Source organism: Triturus cristatus, chromosome 1_1 (genome assembly GCF_964204655.1).
Source record: "Triturus cristatus chromosome 1_1, aTriCri1.1, whole genome shotgun sequence".
Classification (NCBI taxonomy): domain Eukaryota; kingdom Metazoa; phylum Chordata; class Amphibia; order Caudata; family Salamandridae; genus Triturus; species Triturus cristatus.
The window spans coordinates 992,394,895-992,421,532 of record NC_140579.1 but is presented as its reverse complement, the minus strand read 5'-3'; the positions used below and the strand labels follow the sequence as shown (position 1 = coordinate 992,421,532).

General features: G+C 43.7%; 1 protein-coding gene across 3 annotated transcripts in view; it reads left to right on the top strand.

Moving 5' to 3' along the window:
- The window catches only part of LOC146871423 (sodium channel protein type 4 subunit alpha-like), a 1,828,482-nt gene that overhangs the window by 950,574 nt on the left and 851,270 nt on the right, over positions 1-26,638 (top strand). For all 3 annotated transcript variants that reach the window (XM_085651070.1, XM_085651071.1, XM_085651069.1), the window contains 2 exons: positions 2,210-2,336; positions 7,563-7,804. In XM_085651070.1, the coding sequence (XP_085507196.1) occupies positions 2,210-2,336; positions 7,563-7,804 (369 nt within the window). The remainder of the gene's footprint in view (positions 1-2,209; positions 2,337-7,562; positions 7,805-26,638) is intronic.

Genomic DNA, 26,638 nt, shown 5'->3' with positions numbered 1-26,638 from the left:
GTCGGTTCCTTTCAAGGTACTTACATGACGATTGAAATGTGTGGTGCTGCAGTTTTTATTGCTCAGGCCAATCTGATACATGTTGTCTTATTTGGTTGAAAAAATGTCAATAAAACACATTTTTAAAAAGGTACATAGATGACCGAAGTCCTCTCTAAATTTTGCGAACGGTTGATTATCAGGTTGGCAGAGGCAGTGTCCTCTTTTGGACAGAGTACCATCTGCCAAAGCCCAAGTCACGTCCTTAGAGTCTTTGTTTGCATTAACCATGATCACTCAAACCTACATCAAGCCCCTCTTTCTTTTACGTTTAGAAAACTGCAGTGTCCTACTAGATGGACTAAATATTTCACACAACTGAGACCCCCTGCTAAATACAGAATCTAGAATAATCTTAGCTGCTGGGAGATGGGAGCCTAACTCTCTAAAATTCATCAGCTCCATACCAAGTCTTTGACTCGTATCAAATATCGCAGCGTTATCCACAAGATTTTGTTTAGCAAACCGGTCTGGTCGCTGTGTAATAAAGGGTTACTAATCTGCCTGAAGACCACCGCTCCCCAAGTTCAGAACAAAGGCCGCTCCAGAGGGTGTTTATTTAGTTCTCCGCCCCAGCCTCAAACCACATGTGAGGCACTAAAAACCTATTAGTGCAGGATTAGGTATACCAGCTCACCTTTTTTAGATAACGTGTGCTGTGTTCTATATGATGCTGAAATGTAATAAATATTCTATGCATCTTGTAAACATTCCATTTTTGGACTTGATGTTCTATAAAAATATGCGGATAAATTGATACACATGAATAAATAGGTGGTAACTACATGAACACACTTCATAGTCGGGTTGTATATAAACTTCTGTCCAACAAGTGAGAATCTCTGTAACACTGTGCAAACTTGTGTGCCGTCAAGTTAAGCTATTAATAGGAAAGCATGCGCCTCTGGTTGTCGAGTTTGTTTACATGAAAGGCATGTATTGACATGACACTCACGACCATGCACTCAGATATGAATACATCGTGTGTATCAGATTCAAGGTGTGTCTAATTTAAATGTGCGATATATGGCTGAGTGGAGCAGCAAACACATACCTAGAAAAAACTATGAATATCCATTGATGTGAGAATCACATAAATTATCGTTCATGTTTTTCTAAACCTTACTTCGTATGTACCTCATGTACTACTTTGTGATAAAAAGTGCCTTATTAGGGTAGAGTCCTGAAACTTAACCTTTATAGGTACCAGTGCCGCGAAGCCCAATGATGGTGGTGGAAGTTATGTAAGAATCCTCTTGTCCTACTCTTGTATCGATTGTGTAGATATGATTTGAATGTTTACAGGCTAGTGCTCCTCAGTTCATTTGCCAGTGTCGGGTAATGCTTCCCTGCTCTCAAGAATTCACAAAGAGGGTACCATGCTTAAACCCAAAGGAAAGCACTGATAGTATTTTTGTCCAGAGAAGCCAACTTCTGCAGCACATATGGATAGAGGAAAACACCTCTCGGATTGCTTTTGTGTAGGAAGGTTTCCCTTCCTGCACAAAACAATCCTGCCTACAACTATGGCACCCTTGTAGGTACCTATGTTAGTGCTACTCAGCAAATTGTGTGCAAGCGCCAGGAGGAAGGAAAGAAATGCACCGTATTGCTAAAATTCACATTGGCATAGGACAGTGCAGTAATGAAGGCTTGCAGTGCTGCCCCACGCAAATTCCCCATAAATGAGACCCTCCATTTATATGTAGCAATCTCTGGCTAGTACATTGATGCTGCGCACAACAGTCCGAAGGTATCCCAATCTCTAAGCACATAACACAATCTCAGGGCAAGTGTGACGTTCTCCAGCTGCTTGTAGTAAAAGTAGTCCATGTGCCCGGCTCTAAGGCCTCGTCCAAACCTCGGTGCACCTGAAGCTCAGGCTAGAGCTGTAGATATTATGCTAGTAGAAAGCAGAACTTTAGGCACTCAGTGCTGTGAGACTTTATTAAATAGAAGCAAGTTTATGATTGAGTCAGTTTCGTGCATGCGACACGTAATGACGCTAATTTTGCGGTTATTAAGACCGTTTATACATGATACAATTCTTACCAGGAATATGATTACACATTGTATACTTTAGTTGCAACAATAAAGCACATGGATATGGACAGTCAGCCACATCTTGTGTCCTAATATGTCCCTTGTTATTGTACTCTTTGTTTTTTAGTCAAGTGCAGCTAATGAGCAACGCAGCACAGACAGCAGAAAGGCTTCAGTGGATTACCTGGCAGAGTCGGCTCCGCAGAAGCGATCAGCCAGTGTAGCAAGTGTCATGTCCCATGCCGCCATGGAGGGTAAGGTTGTCAGCATACTTCGTGTGATCTGATGCAATGTGATAAGAGAGGATGGGATTTGGTGACACTCACTTGTTTTCATATAGTGTTGTTCTTCCTTTTCTAAGCACCGTGGCTGACAGGTGTAGCTGTTTCCTAGTATATAGTACTCTGTTTATTGATCACACAAGGAAGACATTTTGTCCAATAACTTTTCAACCTTGTGCCCTGCAAGTCACACACAGATGTCGGCAGCAAACATTTACCTCACAGACTCACCAGGCCTGGCTGTTAAAGTAGGATCCTTTTGTAACATGCCACAGCGGCTTAATTGTGCCCAACTGAACATTGTGGGCGTTCTTGCCAATATTCTAGCTATTAGTGAGGTTAAGGTGGGTTAGAAGAGTTAGATACACCCTCCCTAACCAGACATAAATTACAAAAAGTACAACGATCCTGGGGTAAAAATGGCCTGGCCTTTTATGGAGACACCACACTTATATGCACTCACATGGGATGAAGAATCCTCACCACGGAGCAATAGCTGAACCCATGAGTAGAAACCAGAGGACAAAAATACTCTCAGATATTTCCCATCGCTGTATGGGGAACAAAGTGATGAAGCATGCCACACCAGCAAACAGTGGCCTGGGACAGTGAATCTGACTGACAGCTGGCATGCCTGTATCATCCATCAGACCTTGTTGACCAGTAGTAGAAACAGGTGAAAGAGAAAAGCATAAGATAATGAATGAACGAGAATGTTGTGGAGCCTGCTGCTACCCTTCCGGATGTGCTGGTGGTATGCACAAAAGCAGAACAGAGAATCCGAAATTTAAGGGTTGAAAAGAAATGCTTTCACGTGCTTTCTGAAAAACAGGTAGGACAACGTGGAGTGCAGAAAAAGCGGTGGTTTATTCTAGAGTGAAATAGTGAAGAAGCTAATGGATAGGCTTCCAAAATTAGATTTCCCCAGCTCAAAAGATTGCCAGATGCGGACCTCAGCATGCAACATGCAAGGAGGCATGTATCTGGGGAACAGATCTTAGTTTGTTTGAGTCTCCCTCAGAGAGAGCCTGGTAGCAGAAGCAGAGGGTTTCTGAAGATGCATCTCTTGTTTACAGATAGCCAATGAAGTTCTAGCAGAGGCTGAGAAATTGATTTGTTCCTCTTAAGCCCTGCCGTGTTTTGTATGGTTTGAAGCCTGTTGAGCTGTTTTTAGGGAGGCCTAGGAAGAAGAGAAATTTACAGTATACAAACTAAACATGATGAATGCATGTATTATGGTCCTCCACTTTTCTCTAGTAACAAAAGTAAGAGGTTTTTTAAGGCTATTTAAAAGAAAAAAGAAAGAAGAAATCAATTTGGAGACATGCTTTTGAAATAATAAATAAGACAGAAGACATAAACACTCGACACCACCTTTACGACACATTCCTGCTGCAGGGCACTTGTGTCTGCAGGCTGAAGCAGATATCTAAAAGCAATCCCAGATATCTTAATATCTTCTAATGAAGGTTCTACATCTAACTGGACGATGAATAGATATATCTTAGCTGTATCTTTGTGGAGTCAAGTTTTTATGCCCTAAAGAGAAACTTGTTTCTCCTGGAACTAAATAAATACCAGAGATGAGCACCTTTGAAACTCTTCCTGTAGTAAGAAATCTACCTCAAGCTTTGTGACTAAACTGTCTGTGGAAGATGATTCTTGTTTTTACTTGACACTTGTACCACTGGAAAAAGGAATTAACAGACATTAATATTGTGTGGTCCCTGATTCCTATATATCTTAGTGAAAGTCTAAACACCACAGTCATATATACATGAGTAAGAATTGTTCCTGTTTCATCACATGGGTTTACCACAAGTATTGTGCAACAGTGTTTACAGTCTTTAGAAACGTTCGAAGAGTTCAAAGTCAAATGTTCTAAATCGTTAAGTTCATTTTCACAACACGATTAGACTTTCAGAAAACTTTTCTGTATTCCCAATGTCCTCCAACAAACTCCAAAAAACGCAACAGTTCTTTGTAAAAGGAACACCTTGCCCACATAGCAAGATCCTGGCTGCAGCAAAATATATTACAATTGACTACAAGTACCCCATCAACCAAGAGGAAAGTTATACTCAGATATCTAAGAGGGCTGCTGCCATCTGCAAAACTGTGTGGAATGTCAGTGGCTTCTGAGAAATGTAGCTCTTTGTCCGTTGTTGGGTGCCATCATGTAGTGCTTTCTCTGTACTCGTGAACCTCACATTAGACAGAGTCCACACTCTTCAAGAACCACCTGCCTTTCCATCACTGAGATGGACTCAGCATGAGCAGTTTTGGAGTATCACTTCCTGTGCCCATAGTCTTAAATATTAAGCCATACTTCATGACATGCCTCCCGATAGGTGCTGGTCCTTTGAGCAGTAACCTCCTGAATGGAAGAGGGTTTAACTCAGAAAGAGAAACAGTGGAATGGTATTGATATTTGGTGGCATGGAGTCAGTTTGGTGGCTATCTTGGAAGGGAACCTCACTGAAGGATATTTAGACTATAGTTTCCGTTCACAGCTGTTCCTGCTGCTGGTCTAGAATCATAACATGGTGTCAGTGATGTGCCCACCAGTGACATGCTATGATCATTCTTGGCATAAGGCTGGCTACCGCAAATACAACAATGGTGCGGAACACTGACAAACTACAGAAATCCCTATTTGATTATAATGTTGGCAATAAATGGTTATGAAAGTCAGAATTTGTCCTTGTTTGAGAGTAAACATATTAGTTCTAGGTGAAAATGGCAAGCTTATGGTTGGGGCAAGTGTGCATTTACAACTATTAAAATCTGGAATTTCAGTACAAAAAGACTTATTCATGAAAACGGCAAGCCTCTTAATGAGATGAGTGTATTTATCCAAAATGAAACATTTTTTTAACAAACTGAGTTAATTTGCATATGACTAGCTGATGTTCCATTTAAAATGCAGACATTTCAAAAATATATTTAAAGCTCATAATTGCAGGATAATTCTTTCTGATTTGGAAGGCTTATTGCTGATTCTGACTAATAGGAATAAGAGGGGCGCTTACTGCTATGTCTGGTAATTTATTACTTATATGGAGTCATTCTATCATCTATATTATTAAAGCTTTCTGTAAGATTTTTTACTATGTCTGTCTGGGGCCTGACATGGTAAGATTGCTGCAAACGGTGTGCTTTTTGTTGCTGTGAGATCTGTGTAATTGATCAGCAGCATTGTGGCATTACAAGCCGTCGTTGATACATTTGTGTACATTTTGCATTTCAACGCCACCAATTAGATTATAACATACAACGTAGAATCTCCTTGGAAAGGGTAGAATGGTAAAATAATAATATATACGTTTTGAAAAAATATAGTCCATTTGACACTGCATGTAAAATATACAGTTCTACAGACAAATTTTGGGGAAATTCTGCTGAAAAATCCCGTTTTTTAAAACGTTTTCTTGGCATGGCTGAGGCCCAAACAACTCAGGTGAAGAAACATCACAAACAATATTATTGTATTATTTGATCATTATCCTTTCAAAACTTCTAAATTATTAGCTAATTAATGTACTAATTATTTATATTAAGTACCGTTTGGTCCTTCTTTGTTTCAAACGTTTCTCAGGGAACAAATTCTCCTGAAAGTTTCGAAAAGATGTCACGTATGCTGACTTTGCTTCCTCACTCACCCCATTTCAAGTCAGAAATTTGCACACCACCACACTGGGTTCACCTGCCACCATTGGGTAAGGATCATACGAACCTGTGTGCAAGACACAACTGCAAGGGACTTGATTTACAATAGAAAATTTGTAAATCTACGCCAATGCAGCAATCTCCTTCACACAGATGTATATTTACGAGTTTTTGGAATTCATATACATTTCCAGCAGAATACCTGGAAGACATTGTCAGTTCCAAGTTTCCAGATATTCAGCTGGGAATGTCATCTGACATTTGCTATTTTCCCAACACTTAGAAGTATGCATAGTACAAATCCACTATGAGGAAAGGCAGTTCATTTCTTGGCCATGTTTTCTTTTCTGTTTTTTATGCACTTTTGGAACCCTCTTACCCGTTTCCTCGCTCTCCTGAAGTTTGAAACAATTCTGTTATCCATCCCACCCAGGAAAGCACTTTAATCCAGTCATTTGCTGACACAACCATTACCATATTTGGAAAGGGTCAGAGTGGAGTTTGTGAACGTCCATAAAATCACAAGTTTTGTTAGTACTTTTTACACGAGCTTTGACAAAGTCAATGGGATTTGCCAGCAGCAGGCCGAGCTATTGGATAAGCTAATGCCAAAATTCACATGAGCATGCATGTGGATGCCTGAGAGTCAATCTTGGAATAGGTTTTATGTGAAATAAAAGGAATTCCAATATAGCCACTTATGCATGTATGTGTTCTGACGGTCACTGTGGCATAATTCAAATTACCATTTTATCATGCTCAATTGTCGTGTAAGAATTGAAAAAGTGAAAAAGAAAGTGTCTGAAGCAAGAATGGGGGTTGGGAGTGTATCAGTAGAAATTAGCATCTACATAAAACAATTAACAATAAAAAAACAAATTATAAACAGGTAGCTGGATGGGGAGTGGAGCTGGGAGGCACTGAATACAGAGAAGATGGAGAGGATAGAAACAGAGAGCATGTTGGGGTGGGATCATTCTATAATGGGAAGAAGGGTGGAGGAGCTGGAGGCTGGCAAATATATACCAGAAATTGTTGTGGGGCAGGGATGCCTGGAGGAACAAATGGACATGGGATTACACCAAGAAAATACATGCACTCCCATTTAAAAAAAATGTCCCCTCAAGTTTGGAATTGAAGGCTACAATTCATTCAGTCAGAATACTGTGAGAGTGAAATGCTCCTGGGCAGGACCAATACAAGAATATGGGGAGGAAAGCTATTGAATGAAGATCGGAGTCCCGACATAGACAACAGTCATTCAGTCATGAGCAAAGGGCTGACCCAAGCGCACTTGCATACGCAACAGCATGTAAACAACAGACAGCAAGACCTAAAAAGACTGGAACCAATTTCAACACGCTTAAAATTTAATTAATTTAAAAATTGGAGGAAAAATTCGAATTAGAAACACTGAAATAAATGACACTAGACAGTTATTGTTTTTGTGACATTTCATAAGTCATTCTTAAAAAAAGAGAATGTGTGCTCAATTCTTTGTATGCTTTTCCTTTCTTTTACCCTGAGCAGCAGAGCTAGAGGACGCCCAAAAGAAGTGTCCGCCCTGGTGGTACAAGTTTGCACACAATATTTTGATCTGGGACTGCTGTCCAATGTACGTGAGGTTCAAAGGGATGGTGAGGTTCGTGGTCATGGATCCATTCGTTGATTTGGGCATCACAATCTGCATCGTCCTCAACACACTCTTCATGGCTATGGAGCACTACCCAATGACGCCACAATTTGAACATGTGCTGAATGTTGGAAATCTGGTACAAATTCAACTTATTTATCTATGTTTTTTTTTTTAATTGAATTTCTTTAAAGTCTAATTAACGAGATAGAAGAGGTAGGCAATGACTAACAGAACGTGTTCATTTTATTGTTTCTGTAAAGGCAGAAAGATGCGCTTAAATCTGCCCCTGAGCTGAGTTGTGGGCAGCCCCCATCACTGCATTTGTGTAGAACTAGGACGTCTAGAAGATAAAAACTGCAGGACAACAGTAGGCATGGCGGACAATGGGAGGTTAAATTTATTATTCTGACTCCAGTCCTAGAATATCTGGGGGCAGTGTAGCTTACCCTATATAGGCCATGGGGTTTATTTATTATTCTAACTCCAGTCCTGAAATAATTTGGGGGAATTAAAAATACCCCATGCAGTTTAAGAAAGAATTAGTAAGTAGTTATTTTGATTGACTAGAAATACCCTTGAAGATCCAGAGATGGTAAGCAGGAAGGTTACATGACCACTGATGCTACTAGCAAACACCCAGAGAACCGTGCATGGGTTCATGTAAAATAGGGGGAATGCCCTGCTTAGCAGAATCATATTCTATTATTTTTCTGTGCTTACGCTTCATGGTCCTCTCTCATGCGAAAAAACCTTTCCGCAAGAGACAGTAATGATTTAAAAATAACAAAGGTGATTACTACTCAAAATAAACAGGATTTGTTTTATTTGGTTATATGAATTTTTAATGGAAGTGTGTTATTGATTGCTATGCCGGGGCGGGGACACATTTGTAGAAGTGTTCTTAAGAACATGAAGTGTTTTGTATGTATTCTATTGAACATCTACATCAAAGCATACTGAATTTCAAAATGTATTAAGGAAAAAATTGGAGTATTAGTTGGGGGGGGGGGGGGGGGGTGAAAACCCACCTCAACTAATAATCACAATCCTTGACAGGGTGAACTACTAAAGTCATTAAGTATTACTGTGCTTAACCCTTTCTAACCTAGCTTGGCACAAAGCAGTTAGGCTTAACTTGGTAGCAATGTGTAAATGTTTTATGGAGTGCTGAACCTGTACTGAAGTGAAGATACAAGAAAAATCCCAAACCAATTTAGAACAAGTGTGTAAATTGTGATAAATAAAATGCTGCCAAAATGTCAAAAAATCCAATAAGTAGAACAAGAGATATACATTCTTTAAGTTTAAATTAAAAATAGCACTCAAAAACAGAAAATGCCAACCACTGCCATCTGGTCGAGCTAGATTGTGTCAATGTCAAGAGTTAAGGCCGACCACAATGGAATGCGGGTCGAATACAGATACCAGTTTCGTTCCAGTGTAGAGTTTACCTTCATACTATTGATAGAGAAAAAGTAGTCATTGACGAATTATAAGTGATACAAGTTGCAACAATGATGCAGGCTGCTGAAGAGTGAGGTACCAGTGTTGTCGCTGATGAAGGCTGGAATGCTCCAAGTAGGCAAAGTCCACAGTTTGTGCCCATGAAGGTCTTGACGTCAACGGGTTACTGCTTGGCTCGGCGATGGTCCCAATTAAACTTTGTACGGTCTCTGGAAGTCAGCTCTCCAGCCAGCAAGCTGAGGCTGACCGGTGAGTCAGTGCCAATGGCTGCGGTTTCAACAGCCATCCCGGTCTCCATTGACTCTCCAGACAATAGAGTTGCCAAAAAGTTTCAAAGTCCCAGCTTCTTCAAGTTGGACAGGCGTACACTCTTAACACAAGCATTGAAAATGCAATAGGTCTCGCCTTTGATTAAGTTAAAGCCATTTGCTTTGCTAATGGTATTGTATTCTAGCTTTGCATTATTTAGTGTATATTTGTGATATGTTGTAGTTGTATGTAGTTAGAATTGTTTTGTTAGCTGTGTAGTAGTTTAAAGCATAGTGTTAGTAGGAAAAGAGCAGTGTTTCAGATTTGGGAGGTGAATGAATAGAAGCATAGTATGTGTGTTAATTACGTATAGTGAGGATTACAATAGCATGAGGCAGACGAAAGGGACGAGGGGAGAGCGAATATATGCACATATCACAAATATACAATAAATAATGCAAAGCTAGAATACAATACCATTAGCAAAGAAAATGGCTTTAACTTAATCAAAGGCGAGACCTATTGCATTTTCAATGTTTGTTAAAGCTCTTTCTTGCCAAACTAATAGGACCCAAGGTATTTGTAGGAGAGTAGGGTCTGCTTTCTATGTTCACCCCCACTTTTTGCTTTTGCTTTACTGGTTTTCGACTTAGATGTGGCTGTGGGCCTGCTAATCAGACCTACAGCCCTGCTGTTCTCTCTCTAAATTGATACTATGTACTTTAGGTGCATAACCCATTTGGATAGGATCACCTTATTGGCCCCTGTACAGTGTACCTTAGGTACCCAGGGCATAGGTGTACCCTAGGCCTACCAGGGGCTGCAGCATGTATTATGCCACCCCTGGCCTGGCCTTCCATTATGACACAACTGGCTGATCACTCAGCAGGGGCAATGTCTTGTAATCACTCCTTGCTTAGGTGTAGTATTCCTATACCTATCTTACATATAGACACATGTGTACCTATCAGCCACTCCTATGTCAGGCCTTAACAATCCTGGAGGCAGAGTGCTTGGTAACATGTGAGATGGTGCTCTAGCATGAGCTGAGCCTGTCTGCAGCTTTCAGAACCATGTCCTTATAGCTGTTCTATGATATAGCCTACCATATACTCTTAAAGTGCCTTATAATCTTAAACGGTTATGGTAACTATGGTTTGGCTTTATCAAAACATGTCGTGTAAGGTGTCTAACACTTTGGAATAATACCCCCATCCCATTTCTGGGGATGAGGATATTATCCCTCCCTTCTAGAGGGAGAAGACATGTTGTAACCTACTTACCCGGTTAAAGTTAACCAGAGCCCCAGCATCACAAAATGGATGCTGCTGCCTCGACACAAGTCTGACCTCCTGCTGCTGGGAGTGATCCCGGCAAGGGAGGCTTGGACAATAGGTTTCCTGCCTTGGGAGGTGCGAGCACCACCCCAGACAGGCCTTAGTGTATTGGGGCAGGGAGGGATGAATGAAACGAGACACTGCCTGGGGCACACAAGGTGCTCCATGCATAGTCCAGTTCAAACCGGTGCTGGGGCACTCCAGCCCCAGTCCTGGCGCGAAACTGGACAAAGGGAAGGGGGTGTAACCACCCCCCTCCCAGGTCCCACCCATAAGGCGTGACCTAGCAGGCAACCCAGCCCCCCAGATTAGTATAAGAGTGGTAGCTGGGCCCCAGGAGATTAGATTATCCTGAACCTGCAACTTGAACAGAAACTCTGGACCTTCGACATTCGACGAAAGAAGAAGACTGAAGAATCTCCCTTGTGGCCAAGGAGTGGCTACCCTGTGCAAACAGGCACCATCAAGAGACTACCCTTTGCTTTGCTGAAGTTCTACGAGGGACCGACTGCAGAGCCCGACCAGAGCCTTGACTTCCAGACTTCTCCGACCCTGATCCACATCCACAGCCGAGCTGAGATCCGTGGAGGCGACGAGAGACGTGGGACCGGCTACCTGGGAAAAGTGGCGAGTATCTTCCAGCGCAGCTTCTGAGGCACCCTCGAAGTTGTGCACTGGGGATAGAGAAGCCCCAACCCCAAGTACCATCTGCACCGAAGATCAGCCCCCCACACTCCACGAGTCCTGCGTGGGGCCCTTCTGCATTTTCCTGCTTGCCGCGTCTGTCCAGTTGCTTGCCCGTTGGCTAGCGGCCTTTGTGACGACACACCTTGAAATCTTCACTGCTGGTTTGGCTCCTCCAGACTGGCTCCCGCTTCTTTGCAAAAGAGAAGCACCCCAGACCTTCCTGGTCTGCACCAGAAGCAAGTCCTCCGTTCTTCGTGGGTTCCGCTTGCCAATGCTTGGTGAGTCCTAGTTCGACTTCGACGCCGCCGACAGCAAGAGCCTTCGTGGGACAGCTCGCCTCCTGGTCCTGGTCGTCCTCGACGTCTCCTGGTACCCGTGGCTGCAGTGGCAAGCTTCACCTTTCACCTGCAATCTTCACGACATCGCCTGGTTCCTTCCTGGTTCCACGTGGTCACTGGCTAGTGACCCTGACTCTGTCCCTTCTGCTTGCAGGTATCCTCTCTTCTTGATCCCCGCCTTGGGATCCACCGGACACTCTTCACTGACTGCCTGTCAGCAACTTTCCTTCAGGCATCCATAGAAGTCCACGACGAAACCCGACGTAAGTTCACACCTATGCACCCGCAGCCCGTGGGCTAGGTAACTTGGGTACTTCGGTGCTCACAAGGGTAGTGACTATCCTAGGGTCTAGTTTCCGAGTCTCGACTCTCTAGCTGCTTCAGAAGTGTCCTTAAACTGTTAATTTCTAACTGCTAGTAATTCTATCAACTTTTACGCATTACGCGTGAGTGTTTCCACTCTGCACCTGAATCCCGTGGGCCTCCCACTTCCTAACTGTTGCTAGTGTAGTGTAGCCCCAGCGATTCCCTAGGCCTATCCTATTTCCGTGACAGTGGTCCTTATACCACTTCCTTAGTATATGGTTTACGTGGCCCCTAGGGCCTAACTGTATTACTTACCTGTGTGACTTAATGTATGCTTGAATAAGACTGTGTTGTACTTACCTCTAATCTCATAAAGAGTGCTGAGGGTTTGACTAGAATAAATACACTTTATTTTATATATATATATCTGTTGTGGTGTCCTTTCATTTGGTATTCAAGGGATTATATATGGTATCACAGCTGGCTTCACATGCCATTCAGAGTTTAGCCTAAGACTGCTCTTGTCCATGCTACCACTAGGATAGCTGGTCTATAAGGTTGACTTTACAACCAATCACCATAAGGGTTGTTTGGACTGATATAAGGTGTACACTAGAACTAGTGACATCATACATCAGGCCAACTTCTCACAGTATTGTCCTGACAATAGATTTCTAAGAGCTCCTAGGGTTAAGAATAGCTTGCCTCGTTTGAGTCCGCGGGAGTGGTATTGTTCCTACTCCAGTGTGAAAGCATGCCTTGATAAGTTAAGGGTGAGACAACCTCTCAAAAATCTTTTGAGGACCTTCTGCTCAAGAAAGTCTGAATTGTAATTGTACAGCAGTGACTTTGTTACCCTGAAGTAGTTTTGTGTTTTGTATATGTTTACACGTATGCCTAACTAACAACCTCCAGTCAGCTCATAACCATTTCACTATGGGTCAAGCTTATGCACACATTGAGCAACTTACCTGCATACATATTTGGTTACATGTAAGAGGAAGGTATTCAAAGAGTAATTTGTTTACTTGTGTGTAATATACAACCTTCAGTCACTTCACAAACAATTCATTGAGATTCAAGTATATGTACACATTGTGCAATTTATTTGCACAAATGTCTGGCTTTTATGTAAGAAGAAGGTATGGAAAGCGTAATATATGTTTACATGTGTGTAATTTACAACCTTCAATCAGTTCACAACCATTTCACTATGGCTCAAGCGTATGTACGGTTAACAACCATTACCACAAATCTTTTATCCCGCATACCATCACCTCGCATACCATGACAACACAAATACCATTACTCCGCTATGCCATTACAACGCATGGCATTACATTTTTTTATGCTTTTACCACGCATGCTTTTACAACGAAATTCGTTGTAAATGCATGAATGGAAAAAGCATATGTTTTTTAAAGGTAAGAATAAGGTAACTATAGGGTTTGGTGTTGGAGTGTAGGGGTATATGTTACGGGGGTTCAGGGGTAATTTTAGGGTTATTGTGTATGTTTGGGCTTTGGGGTGTTGGTGTATTTTTACGGTTTAAGGTGGGTTTAGGTTTTGGGGTGCTAGGGTAATTTTAGGGGTCAGGGTGGGTTAGGGTTTTGGTATGTATTGGGGGTAATTTTAGGGTTCAGGGTGCATTTAGGTTTTGGGGTACTGGGGTATTTTCAGGGGTAAGGGTGGGTTAGGGTTTTGGGGTGTAGGGGTATTTTTAGTGTTCAGGGTGCATTTAAGGTTTTGGGGTGCTGAGGTATTTTTGGGGTCAGGGTGGGTTCGGGTTTTGGAGTGTAGTGGTAATTTTAGGGTTCAGGGTGAGTTTAGGTTTTGGGGTGCTGGGGTCATTTTAGGAGTCAGGGTGGGTTAGGGTTTTGGGGTTTTAGAGGGTATTTTTGTGGTTCAGGGAGCGTTTAGGTTTTGGAGTGCAGGGGTAATTTTAGGGATCAGGGAGGGTTAGGGTTTTGGGGTGCAGGGGTAATTTTGGGGTTAAGAATGTGTTTAATATGGGGTGCAGGGGTATTTTTGGGGTTCATGGTGCATTTAGGTTTTGCGGTGCAGGGAGAATTTTAGGGGTCAGGGTGGGTTAGGGTTTGGGGTGTAAGGGGAATTTTTAGGGTTCAGGGTGCGTTTACGGTTTTGGGGTGCAGTGGTATTTTTGGGGTTCAGGGTGTGTTTACGTTTTGGGGTACAGGGGTCGTTTTAGAGATCAGGGTGGGTTTTGTTTTTGGGGCAAATACATTAAAAAATATATATATCTATCTATATATGAGGAATCATATATATATATATATATATAGATAGTTATAGTTAGGACCGTGTTTCCATAGGAAATCTGAAAATTCTATTTTGAATAACTTTGGTGCCGGTTGACGAATCCTCGCGAATTTGTCAAAATAGGTGGGGCGCTCCGCTCCTACCCTGAAAGTCTCGGGGTGATTAGTCAAGCGGGGGCCGAGAAAAAAGGGGGGTCCCAAAACGCGTTTTCCCCATGCATTTTTCCATAGGGACCTTTAGTCCAAGGTACAGCCCGAACGGCTGAACAGATTTACTTGAAATTTGGCAGAGAGGTAGTCCTCAGGTCAGGGATGTGCCTTTTGAAAATCTGGAGTCAATCTGTTCAGTAGTTCCAGAGAAAATTTCAGTTAAAAGTACATATATATCTATGAGCGCGGTGACGTGCGCGAGCGCAATTCTGATTGGTTGTTAGATGTCAGTAAACATTCGAATCGGTCGAAATCAGGAAGTGTCGGCCGCCATTTTGTCTCTCGCAGTCTGAGGCAGTGAAAAACAAAGGTGGAGAACGTGAAAAGGGGGCAGGGTGGACAGTTCCTGACCCCCTAGCCTTTGTCAGGGGGTCACTGAAGGACCCCCAAGGGTGAAAAAAACATTTATTATTTTGACGAAAAAGCGCGGGGTGAAAAAAAAAAAAATATTAATAAATACATAACTTAGCATTTAAAAAACCGAACAAATTCACTTAAAAACCCATAGGTTTCACACACGTTATAGTTAGGAATTAGCATTTAAAAAACCTTGCAAATTCACTTAAAAAAACCATAGGTTTCACACATGTTATAGTTAGCTGGACATTTCCCTCGTAAAAAACCAATGAAATTCCCCCGTTATAGTTAGTGCAGGCAACTATAACTCACGCGACCGCAATCCTCTGCTGATGACGTCAGATATTACATCACTATTTAGACATCTATTTACCCATGTCTTCTTCCATTAATCTTTAGCTATACATATATTACAAATATTTATTTTTCAGAAAGACACATATGTAATCAGTGATGTAATATCTGACGTCATCAGCAGAGGATTGCGGTCGCGTGAGTTATAGTTGCCTGCACTAACTATAACGGGGGAATTTCAATGGTTTTTTACGAGGGAAATGTCCAGCTAACTATAACATGTGTGAAACCTATGGTTTTTTAAGTGAATTTATATATATCTATAAATATATTATATATGTAAAGCACTTTTACACAGTGTATGACTTCACCACGCATGCATTTGCGTTGTAAAGGCATGCGTGGTAAAGTCATATTAGGAGTGAAAGTTTGCGGGGTAATGGTATCGCGGAGTCATAGCATTTTCGTTGTGAAAAATGCGGAGTGATGGTATGCGGGATAACGTCTTATATTCGTATGTACACATTGTGCAACATACCTACACAAATTTCTGATTAAATGTAAGAGGATGGTATGCAAAGCATAGTTTGTTTACACGTGTGTAATTTGCAACCTTCAGTCAGTTCACAACTATTTCACTATGCCTCAAGCTTATGTACACATTCTGCAACTTACCTGTACAAATGTCCAGTTAAATGTAAGAGGAAGGTATGCAAAGCATAATTTATGTTTACACGTGTGTAATTTACAACCTTCCGTCAGTTCACAATCAATTCACTATAAATTTATTTCACGTATGATTGGTATCTTTCATAGATTCACATGCCTGAATCATTCCCCGTCATCGGGATGGGATTCCCCAGTACATAAATAAAGTAATGTCCCATTAGACATATAGTAATAGGCCAAGGGCCTCACATTATTAGTAACATCTCCATGTCCTTTTGTAAAAAGGACCAAAGTCTAGAAAAGAGCCAATCAGCTATCACCACCCTCTGGAACTCTCCTGGAAGGAGCTCTAGTCCCTCAGATTTTCTACCGCACGTCGTGCTAAGGGAGTCTCCCCTGAGATCTGCTCAGTTTTCCTTGTTTTCTATATTTCCAGTGATTTTTTGTCTTCAGGATTCCTTCTTCTGTGTGAAGTTCTCAATATCTTCATGGCAGATACTCCTAAGAAAGGCCTTTTTAGGCCCTGTGCTTCCTGTGGTAAAAAGAGGCTTCATGTTGATGACCAACACAAAGACTGTCTTTACCCGGACCACTCCTCAAAGGACTGTAAGGTATATCATACCTTTTCTTCAAAGACCCTTAGAGATCAGGAGGGATGCCTTCTAATTTGGCTGCAGAGGCTTAAAGATAAAGACCGAGGCTTGTCTTCTGAGGAGAGTGAAGGCTACTCGACATCTTCAAAATCCTCTCAAAAAAGGCCCAGAGTTGCTTCTCCAGGACCTTCGTCGCAGCCCCCTCAAAAGAAGACGCACAAAAAGTCTTCAGAGTCTCCCCTTAAGGCTTTACCAACAAAGGTTTCTCCACAGGAGGTTCTACACACCTTTAAAAAGCCTAGTTCCACCTCGTCAACGACGGCTTCGTCGACGGTGGCGTTGACGGTGAGAAAATCCCCCGTCTACAGCTGTGGGGGTAACTTCGTCGACGATGACCGTCTCCACCTCTTTGGCATCTTCTGCCTCGTCGACGACTATGACTTCATCGTCGACAGCTGCTAAACCTGTACCGTCGACGATTAAAATGAAAAAATCATCGTCGACATCCAAGCCAGTGTCGACGCCTACGTCGACGAAGAGTGTTCCGTCGACGTCTACCCGTCGGCGACGACAACACCGTCTACGACTGCTCCGTCGACGGGAGCTTTGTCAACGTTTCCTTCAATTCTACCATTCGGTGCTTCACCGTCGACTACACCGACGACGGGCTTGTCGACGACACCAGCGTCCAAAGTGGAGAGTGCGTATGTCCATCTCAACATAACAAAACGCACCTTGACACCTGCCCTGACTTCTCCTAGCAGGATCCAGCCATTACCTCCGACTCACCTTTTGGAAGAGGAGGAAGATTCAGACGATGGCAGTATGTTCGGAACTGCAGCAAGTCCTTCGGAACTCCATGTCAAATACCAAGAGAGTTCGGACTATGACGAACAAGAACCAGCAGACCGGCCATATTATCCTGACGACAGCCATCCTCCCCAACCCCCCATGGTTTGTCTGCCCGCGTCTTTGGTTTCTGACCTCCAATTTTTGATTACGGACTACAAGCAGAGATTTCCTACTTCTGCTACGTCTCCTGCTCCGGTTGTCTCTCCGCCGCCAAGGCTACAGCCTCCACCTCTTCCTCTACAGTCTGTGCCTGTCACGCTACCGCCTACAACTTCCACAGATGATGAGGATGACGAGCAACAAGAGGAGGGAGAACTCCATGATTCTCAATCGACTCATGATGAGTGGGCCGATTATGTTATCCCTTGTCCAGCGTCCCCGGTGCCTACTCAAGCTGATTTGCCTCCTGAGGTTATCGGGGGTTTTCATAATGTCTTGGAAAGAGCTGCACAGCGTTCCCAGATCCCTATGCCTTCTCACCAACAGGATTGTTTCCTTTATGACTTTAAAGAACCTTTCAAAAAGTCTGTAAGATCAGTACCTATAATAGACTACATCTGGGATCAGGGTGTAAAAATAATGCACAATCCATCTTCGGTTCCCCCAGTGTTACCTCGGCTAGAAAAGAAATACAGAGCTCCGGACACTGCTCCAGCCTGCCTTACCGGACATCCAAAGCCTGATTCCGTCATCACTCAGGCTACTCAGAGGAAATCTAAAAACCCTTCTGCCCCGCTGTCCGCTCCTCCTGACAAAGAAGGCAGATGACTTGACAATATTGGAAAACGTTTTTCTTCCATGTCTGCATTGACTCTGCGTGTGTCAAATTCCTTAGCGTTATTAGGGCGCTATAACAGGTAGATGTGGGCGGACATTGCTCCATACTTGGAAACCTTGCCGGACGACTCGAGGGAGAAGCGAAGAAGATCTTGCTGGAGGGCGAACGTTCAGCTTCCGAAATCATCGATTGTGTGATGGATATCGCCTCTACTGGTTTCCATCAACTAGCTGGCGCTGCTGTACTACGACGCCAAGGTTGGCTGGCAACTTCATTCCGGCCGGAAGTCCAGACAAAATTCTGGACATGCCCTACGATGGTCAGCTTCTCTTTGGCACGCATATTGATGAGGCTCTTCAGGGTATAAAAAAGGATACCGACAAGGCTAGGGCTTTGGGTACCCTTCAATTTAAAGATCCCCCCCCCCTTTTCGTGGCTCATGGGGTAGAGGTCAATCTTCCACCAGAGGAGGCTACCAACACTATCGGTCTTCCTATTCCTCCTCCAACCAACAATATCGGCCACAGTACCAACAACGTCAACAACAGCAATCCTCTTACACTAAAACCTCCTTTCGAGGAAAAGGAGGACAACAGAAGGACGCTGCTCGGCGGCAATTACTTTTCTCTACCGCTGGTCTCCATCTCCTCTCCACCCTTCAAAGTTGGAGGAAGAATTTCCCACTTCTAACGCAATTGGAAACAAATAACGACGGACCGTTGGGTTCTTCAACTGATACAGTTTGGCCATTCGCTGGAGTTCGCCCACAAACCTCCCCATACCCCTCCTCGACCTATGCTTCACAAAAATCTACGCCTGTTACTCCTGGAATTTTCACTCATGCTCCAGAAGGGAGCTTTAGAGAGGGTTCCTCTTCGTGAACGAGGTAAAGGGTCTTACTCCCGTTTTTTCCTGGTGCGCAAAAAGGAGAAGAAATGGAGACCAATCCTGGACTTGAAGTCTCAACAAATTTTTAAAGAAACAGTCTTTTCGCATGGTTACCACCCAAGAAGTGCAGCAACTTCTCAATGCAAACGACTACATGGTGTCTTTGAATCTTCAAGATGCCTATTTCCATATCCCTATTCACAGAAACCACAATAAATTCCTGAGGTTCGCCGTGGCAGGCAGACATTACCAATTCTGAGTCCTGCCCTTCGGACTCAAGTCAGCTCCACGCATTTTTACGAAATGCCTCTCTCCAGTGGCTGCGTATCTCAGGCAGCAACACCATCAGGTCTTTCCCTATCTCGACGACTGGCTCGTCAAGGCACCTTCTCTGGACTGCGCGACCAGGTCTTCCGACGCCTGTCTACAGCTTTTCAGTCGCCTAGGACTCACTCTGAATCAGGACAAGTCCGTCCTCCAGCCTTCTCAGAGGATAACCTTTCTGGGTGCTACTCTCGACACAACCCAGAAAAAGGCTTTCCCATCACAAGGCGACAGAACAAACTTCTTCATTTGGCAAATCACATAAAATCCAAAAAGTCTCTCTCAGTACGCCTCTTCAAATCCCTTCTCGGAATGATGTCACCCTGTATTCTGCTTGTTCCTTACTGTCGCCTCCACATGCGCCCTCTCCAAGAAGCACTGTCGGCTCAATGGATTCAATCCGAAGGATCCTTCGACGATGTCATTCAAGTGACCCCTCAAATGGTCACTGCTCTGCAGTGGTGGACTCGTCCACGGAATCTTTCTCAAGGCCTGCTTTTCTTGCTCCAAGCTTCTCCACAGGTCATCACTACAGATACGTCCCTGGAGGGTTGGGGAGCTTTCCTCCAAGAACTCTGAATCAGCGGGAAGTGGTCTCCTGCCGAACGAAAGCTTCACATAAACCTCCTCGAGCTACGAGCTGTCTATCTTGTTCTCCTGGCGTTCCTTCCCAGGATCAAAGGTTCTCTAGTGCTCGTCCGGACGGACAATACTATGACGATGCACTACCTGAACAAGCAGGGAGGGACGCGTTCACTGACACTATCTCACCAATCTCAAAAAATCTGGAACTGGTTACTTCATCACAACATTTCCCTTCGAGCGTAATATGTTCCAGGAACAGACAACGTACTGGCCGATTCTCTAAGCAGGCAACAAACAACATGCCATGAATGGGAGTTGAACCAGCGGACTCTCAACCGCATATTCTCCCAATGGGGCACTCCTCTCCTGGACCTATTTGCTACCAAGCAGAACGCCAAATGCCAAAACTTCGCAAGCTGGCATCCCCACCGGGGATGTCTAGGGAATGCATTTTCGATCGCATGGTTCAACGTCTTTGCATACGTTTTTCCACCGATTCCCCTGATTCCCAGGGTCCTCAGGAAAATGAAGACCGAGCCCTGCACGCTAATCCTAATAGCTCCGGCGTGGCCGCGTCAGCATTGGTTCATGGAGCTCCATCTTCTCTATCTGGAACCGCCGATCTCTTTGAAACCGTTTCCCTCTCTCCTCACAATGAACCGGGAACAAGTCCTGCATCCGGATCCAGCATCTCTCAAGTTATCGGCTTGGCTCCTGAGGTCCGAGAGTTTCATGGCCTAGACATTCCTCCAGACTGCAGGGCGGTTCTGGCTCTGGCTCGAGCCGACAGTACTAACAAGGCATATTCCTTAAAATGGAAGAGGTTCTGCATCTGGTGTAAGTCAGCGAAAATACACCCTCTTTCGTCTTCCCCAGAAGAAATACTGCCTTACCTTCTCCATCTGACAACTTCAGGTCTTGCTCACGCCTCTATTAAAGTTCATCTAGCAGCAATATCCCGTTTCAGAAGATCTTCTGCAGGCCCTTCTCTTTGGTCTAGTAGGTTGATTAAACAATTTCTCAAAGGCCTATTCAGGACTTTTCCTCCAGTGAAGTCTCTGCCTCCCACTTGGCAGCTCAACACAGTTCTTGCTTGGCTTATGAAACACCCTTTTGAGCCGATACACAGAGCTGATCTTAAATATCTTTCTTGGAAGACGGCACTCTTTCTAGCCCTTACCTCTGCCAGGCGAGTAAGTGAGCTCCATGCATTCTCAGTTCAAGACCCTTTTCTTCAGTTCAAACATGACAGGGTCATACTGAGGACTAATCCTAAGTTTGTACCCAAAGTCCTGTCAGACTTTCACCTCAATGAACCCATAGTCTTATGGACCTTTTTTCCAAATCCTCAAACGGCGGCAGAAAGAGCTCTACACTCTCTAGACCTTAAACGCTGCCTTAAATTCTACCTTGACAGGACAAAATCGTTCCGCAAATCCAACCAACTCTTTGTGGCTTACAGTCGACCTAGGAAAGGTCTTCCACTTACTAAACAAAGTATCTCTCGTAGGATCTCTGGAGCTATTACTTTCGGTCACCAGCAAGCGGGCCAACCCTTGCGTTCCACGGTTCAAGCCCATTCCACTAGGGTGATGTCTACTTCCATGGCACTCTTTGCAGGTGTGCCTATCACAGACATTTGCAGAGCGGCAACATGGAAGACGCCTCATACATTTACCAAGCATTACTGCTTGGATACGGAGCTCATGAAGGATGTTGAAGTGGGACAGGCGGTGTTGCGTCATCTATTTCGATAGAGGTGAGCCCTTTTTTTCATCCCACCATCCTTTCTTTTATACGCACATTTCTCTATTGTGTTCCATAATGGTTTCTTTGGTTGACCTTTGGTACTTTCGATGTTTCACATTGATGTTATTATCTGGTGAATTTTTATATGCTGTACCTTTCGAAATGTGCTTCTCATTGCTTACTATTCTGATTCAGGCATGTGAATCTATGAAAGATACCCTAATACTGGATAAGGAATGCGTTACTTACCTGTAACTGCAGTTATCCATTATTGGTATCTTTCATAGATTCACATTCAACCCACCCGCCTCCCCTGGAAGGCCTCACCTAGTTCTCTCAGTGATACACCTTCTTAGCACTGTGCTTACGAAAATCTGAGGGACTAGAGCTCCTCCTAGAAGGGTTCCAGAGGGGGGTGATAGCTGATTGGCTTGTTTCTAGAGTTTGGTCCTTTTTACAAAAGGACATGGAGATGTTACTAATGTGAGGCCCTTGGCCTGTTACTATATATGTCTAATGGGACGTTACTTTATTTCTGTACCGGGGACTTCCATCCCAATGACGGGGAATGATTCAGGCATGTGAATCTATGAAAGATACCAATACTGGATAACTGCAGTTGCAGGTAAGTAACGCATTCCTTCCATTGCATATCCCTGGCCACCCCACAGACACACCACTGGCTACTGCTGTTCTTAGCATATCCAATTGAAATTCACGCGTGTAGTGCACCCATGAGTACATTAAATTACAAACTTGGAAACACATTTAAACTGGTAACTCGTACTTCTACTTTCTATTTCAGCTTCAGCTGTACTCAACGCATGGAGGCGTTATCGACATACTCATGAATAAGTTATGCAGGCATCACCTCCTTTTTTTAACATTTAAAACACATGGAGTGCCTGGAAACCCCACTTATGACCCGATCACTTAATGAAAAGTCCTGCCACAATGCAGCATGCAGTTCACTGAATGCCATTCTAAGGGCCTGTCATCTCATTGGCTGGAGAGAAGCAGGAACAGCTCTAGGAAATAGTATTATGAATGGTGAGGTGGAGTCCAAGTTACTAACAACATTAATGACAGCGGCTGCTTAAATTTGCCATTTAAATGCCATCGGTACGAGATTAGTCTCTATAATGTCAGCAGCGTGTTTGTTGTGAAGGTAAAATTGCAGTCCATCCCCTTACAACTAACTCACCGGCACCCTCTGGGACAGGAGCAGCAGAAATGATAGCACAGGGGGCAGCTGGCTTACATGCACCTTTCCACATGCTGGAAACACATTCTCTGCATGCCTGCGGTAAAATGGGCTAATAATGCAGCATGTTGACAAAAGACCTTCACAGCCCACGCCAGCTTTCTATTTTTGTCCCCCAAAGAGCAGGGTACTGCAGTGTCATCCTGACCTTGTGCCATTTACGTGCTGTTTGTTTCACAGCGTGAGTGCCAAATAAGCATTTTAAAGCAGATCTATGCACTGCAGATAGTACGCAGCAACGGGGATTTCTCGTTTAATGTGCATTTGTTTTCTGTCTTACAAGCACATCCTCTTTTGTTGCTCAAACCCCTGCATGTAGTGGAAATAATTCACTCCTTCCAGCTCATGAGAGCCGTCGAGTCAGCCGCTGGCCATTGCAAACAATAACTCGCCAATCTCCGCACTTTGAAATCTTTCCCAGATTGTTAAACTTTTCCTGCCAACAGTTCAAACACTAAAAAACAGGAGAAAGAAAAAGTCTGCGAAGCAACAGTCCTATTGTATGAAGCCCCCAGTGCTTGAAATGGAAAATAAAAGTGCAGGTACTCTGTAGCCGAGTACTTGCTTGTTTCGGAGAAGTGCCGGTACAATCCAATTAAAAGTATTACGTCGATCTTAAAAAGGGCCGGTACTCTCCCTCTCAAAATTAAAAAAAAAAGTGCCGGACCTCCGTACCGGCCCATTTAAAGCACTGGAAGCCCCCTAACCGCAGGCAGTGTGTCCTAATGACAGGGTTCTCGACTGGTGATAGTCAAACAGAAGGGTCCGAAAGGTGGGGAAACGCTGTACACACACCTCTCTCAGCACCGAGCAGCTCTGCGGGAGCTGGCAATGCCAGCCTGGCATCATCACAGCGAAGGGGTACTGTGAAGGACACGCTTCCAAAACACTCGAGGCACACACCACCCATCCGTCTACAGTGACAATTAACAGGAAGGTCCTACTGTCTGTCCATTCTCTGACATACTAGTGTACGACAGGGCTCACCCACACCGCCACCCGTCCAGAAACACAGGTTCACAATAACTTGCTCCATACATTTTTTAAAGGACAGTTTCTGATTACCATGCCTGGACAAAACACATTTTAACCCCTTCACTGCTAGGCCTTTTCCCCTCCTGGGCAAAGCCTTTTTTGGGCTATTTGAGGTAGTGCGCGCTTAGGCCCCTGTAACTTTTTGACCACATTAGGTATCCACGCCAAATTTGCGTCCTTTTCTTCCAACATCATGGGAATTCTAAAGGTACCCAGGGAATGTGGATTCTCCTAGAGGGTTCCCAGAAATTAGTCAAAATACAGCAAAATGTTGTCTTTTTTTGTGAAAAATGGGAAAAACGGGCTGCGAATGAAAGCGTCCGGGTTTTTCTCTGCAAATGGTATCAAAAAAGGGTTTGTGGGGCTGAAATCACCATTTCTCCAGCTTTTAGGGAATGACAGAATTTTGTCAGAAAACCAACATTTTTTACACAGTTTTGGCATTTTTCTGGGACATACCCTATTTTTGCTATTTTTTGTGCTTTCAACCTCCTTCCAGTTAATGGTAGAAATGGGTACAAAAGCAATAATTGATCCTGGAAAGCTATACATTTTTGAAAAGTAGACAAAATTCTGAATTCAGCAAGGGGTCATTTGTGTAGATCCATCAAGGTTTCTTTATAGAAACGAACAGTTAAATATAGGAAAAATTAAAAATTAGTTGAAAAAAGCAGCCTTTTGTGTCAACGTTTTCACCTGTAACTTCTTCTAGTTATGACATCTCTTCGAAAGCAATGTACCGTTACATCAGCTGGACCTTCCTGGTTGTGGGGATATATAGGACTTGTAGGTTCACCAAGAGCCCAACGAACCCAGAGTAAAAAACTGAGCAGCATTTTGTAATGGTTTTTTATTATGTTCCGGGTATATAGCAATTATTGTGGGGAAATGTATACATGGAAACATTGGTATGAAAGACACCTATGTATTTCTGAAATGGGAACAAATTACAGAGTTTAGAAACCGTGCATATTTGCACATTTTCGAAATTGGGAATACTCATACTTGCATGAGAATTATTGGTCATTTTTCAAAATGACTTTTTTTTTTTACACAATGTCTTTAATTTGGAAGGGAGAAATGCATCAAAAATCAATAGGTAATAACAGTTGCTTTACAAATCTGAACTACCCTAAGTCTCCCGATAAAAATGGTGCCTCACTTGTGTGGGTAGGCATAGTGCCCACGACAGGAAATGGCTCAAAACCCAACGTGAACACACCACATTTTCACAATGAAAATTTACACATTTTTTGCGAAGAGCCTAGCTGTAGTTTTTGAACCCTAGCTCTGCCGGCACCTAGGGAAACCTAGCAAACCTATACATTCTTGAAAACAAGACACCCAGGGTAATCCAGGATGGGGTGACTTGACTGCCTCCCACCATGATCTGTTACCCAGAATCCCTTGCAAACCTAAAAATTTTTTTTTAAAAAACACATTTTCCCCACATTTGTTTGATGGAAAGTTCTGGAATCTGCGTGGATCCACAAATTTCCACCTACCCCACATTCCCCAAAGTCTTACGAGAAAAATGGTACCTCACTTGTGCGGGTCGGCCTAGTGCCCGCAACAGAAAACGGCACCAAACGCAACATGGTCACACCTCAATTTTGCAGTGAAAAATGACCCTTTTTTGGCAAAGTGCCTAGCTGTAGTTTTTGAACCCTAGCTCTGCGGGCACCTTGGGAAACCTAGCAAACCTATACATTTTTGAAAACTAGACACCCAGGGGAATCCAGGATGGGGTGACTTGACTGCCTCCCACCAGGGTCCGTTACCCAGAATCCCTTGCAAACCTAAATAATTTTTTTTAAAAACACATTTCCCCCAGATTTTGTGGTGGAAAGTTCTGGAATCTGCGTGGATCCACAAATTTCCACCTACCCCACGTCCCCCAAAGTCTTACGAGAAAAATGGTACCTCACTTGTGTTGGTCGGCCTAGTGCCGGCGAAAGGAAACGGCGCAAAACGCAACGTGGTCACACCTCAATTTTGCAGTGAAAAATGACCTTTTTTGGCAAAGTGCCTAGCTGTAGTTTTTGAACCCTAGTTCTGCCGGCACCTAGGGAAACCTACCAAACCCACACATTTCTGAAAACTAGACACCCGGCGGCTTCCAGAGAGGTATGGCTTGCGTGGATCCCCCAACGTTTCCTTACCCAGAATCCCCTGCAAACCTCAATTTTAGCTGAAAAAATTACTTTTTTCACACATTTCTGTGTGGGAAAGTTGTGGCATCACCGGGCTCACACAAATTTCCCACCACCCAGCGTTCCCCCAGATCTCCCGATAAAAATGGTACCTCACTTGTGCGGGTCGGCCTAGTGCCCGCGACAGGAAACGGCGCAAAACGCAATGTGGTCACACCTCAATTTTGCAGTGAAAAAGGACCCTTTTTTGGCAAAGTGCCTAGCTGTAGTTTTTGAACCCTAGCTCTGCCGGCACCTAGGGATACCTAGCAAACCTATATATATTTGAAAGCTAGACACCCAGGGGAATCCAGGATGGGGTGACTTGACTGCCTCCCACCAGGGTCTGTTACCCAGAATCCCTTGCAAACCTAAAAAATTGTCAAAAAAAACACATTTTCCCCACATTTCGTGCTGGAAAGTTCTGGAATCTGCGTGGATCCACAAATTTCCACCTACCCCGCATTCCCCAAAGTCTTACGAGAAAAATGGTACCTCACTTGTGCGGGTCGGCCTAGTG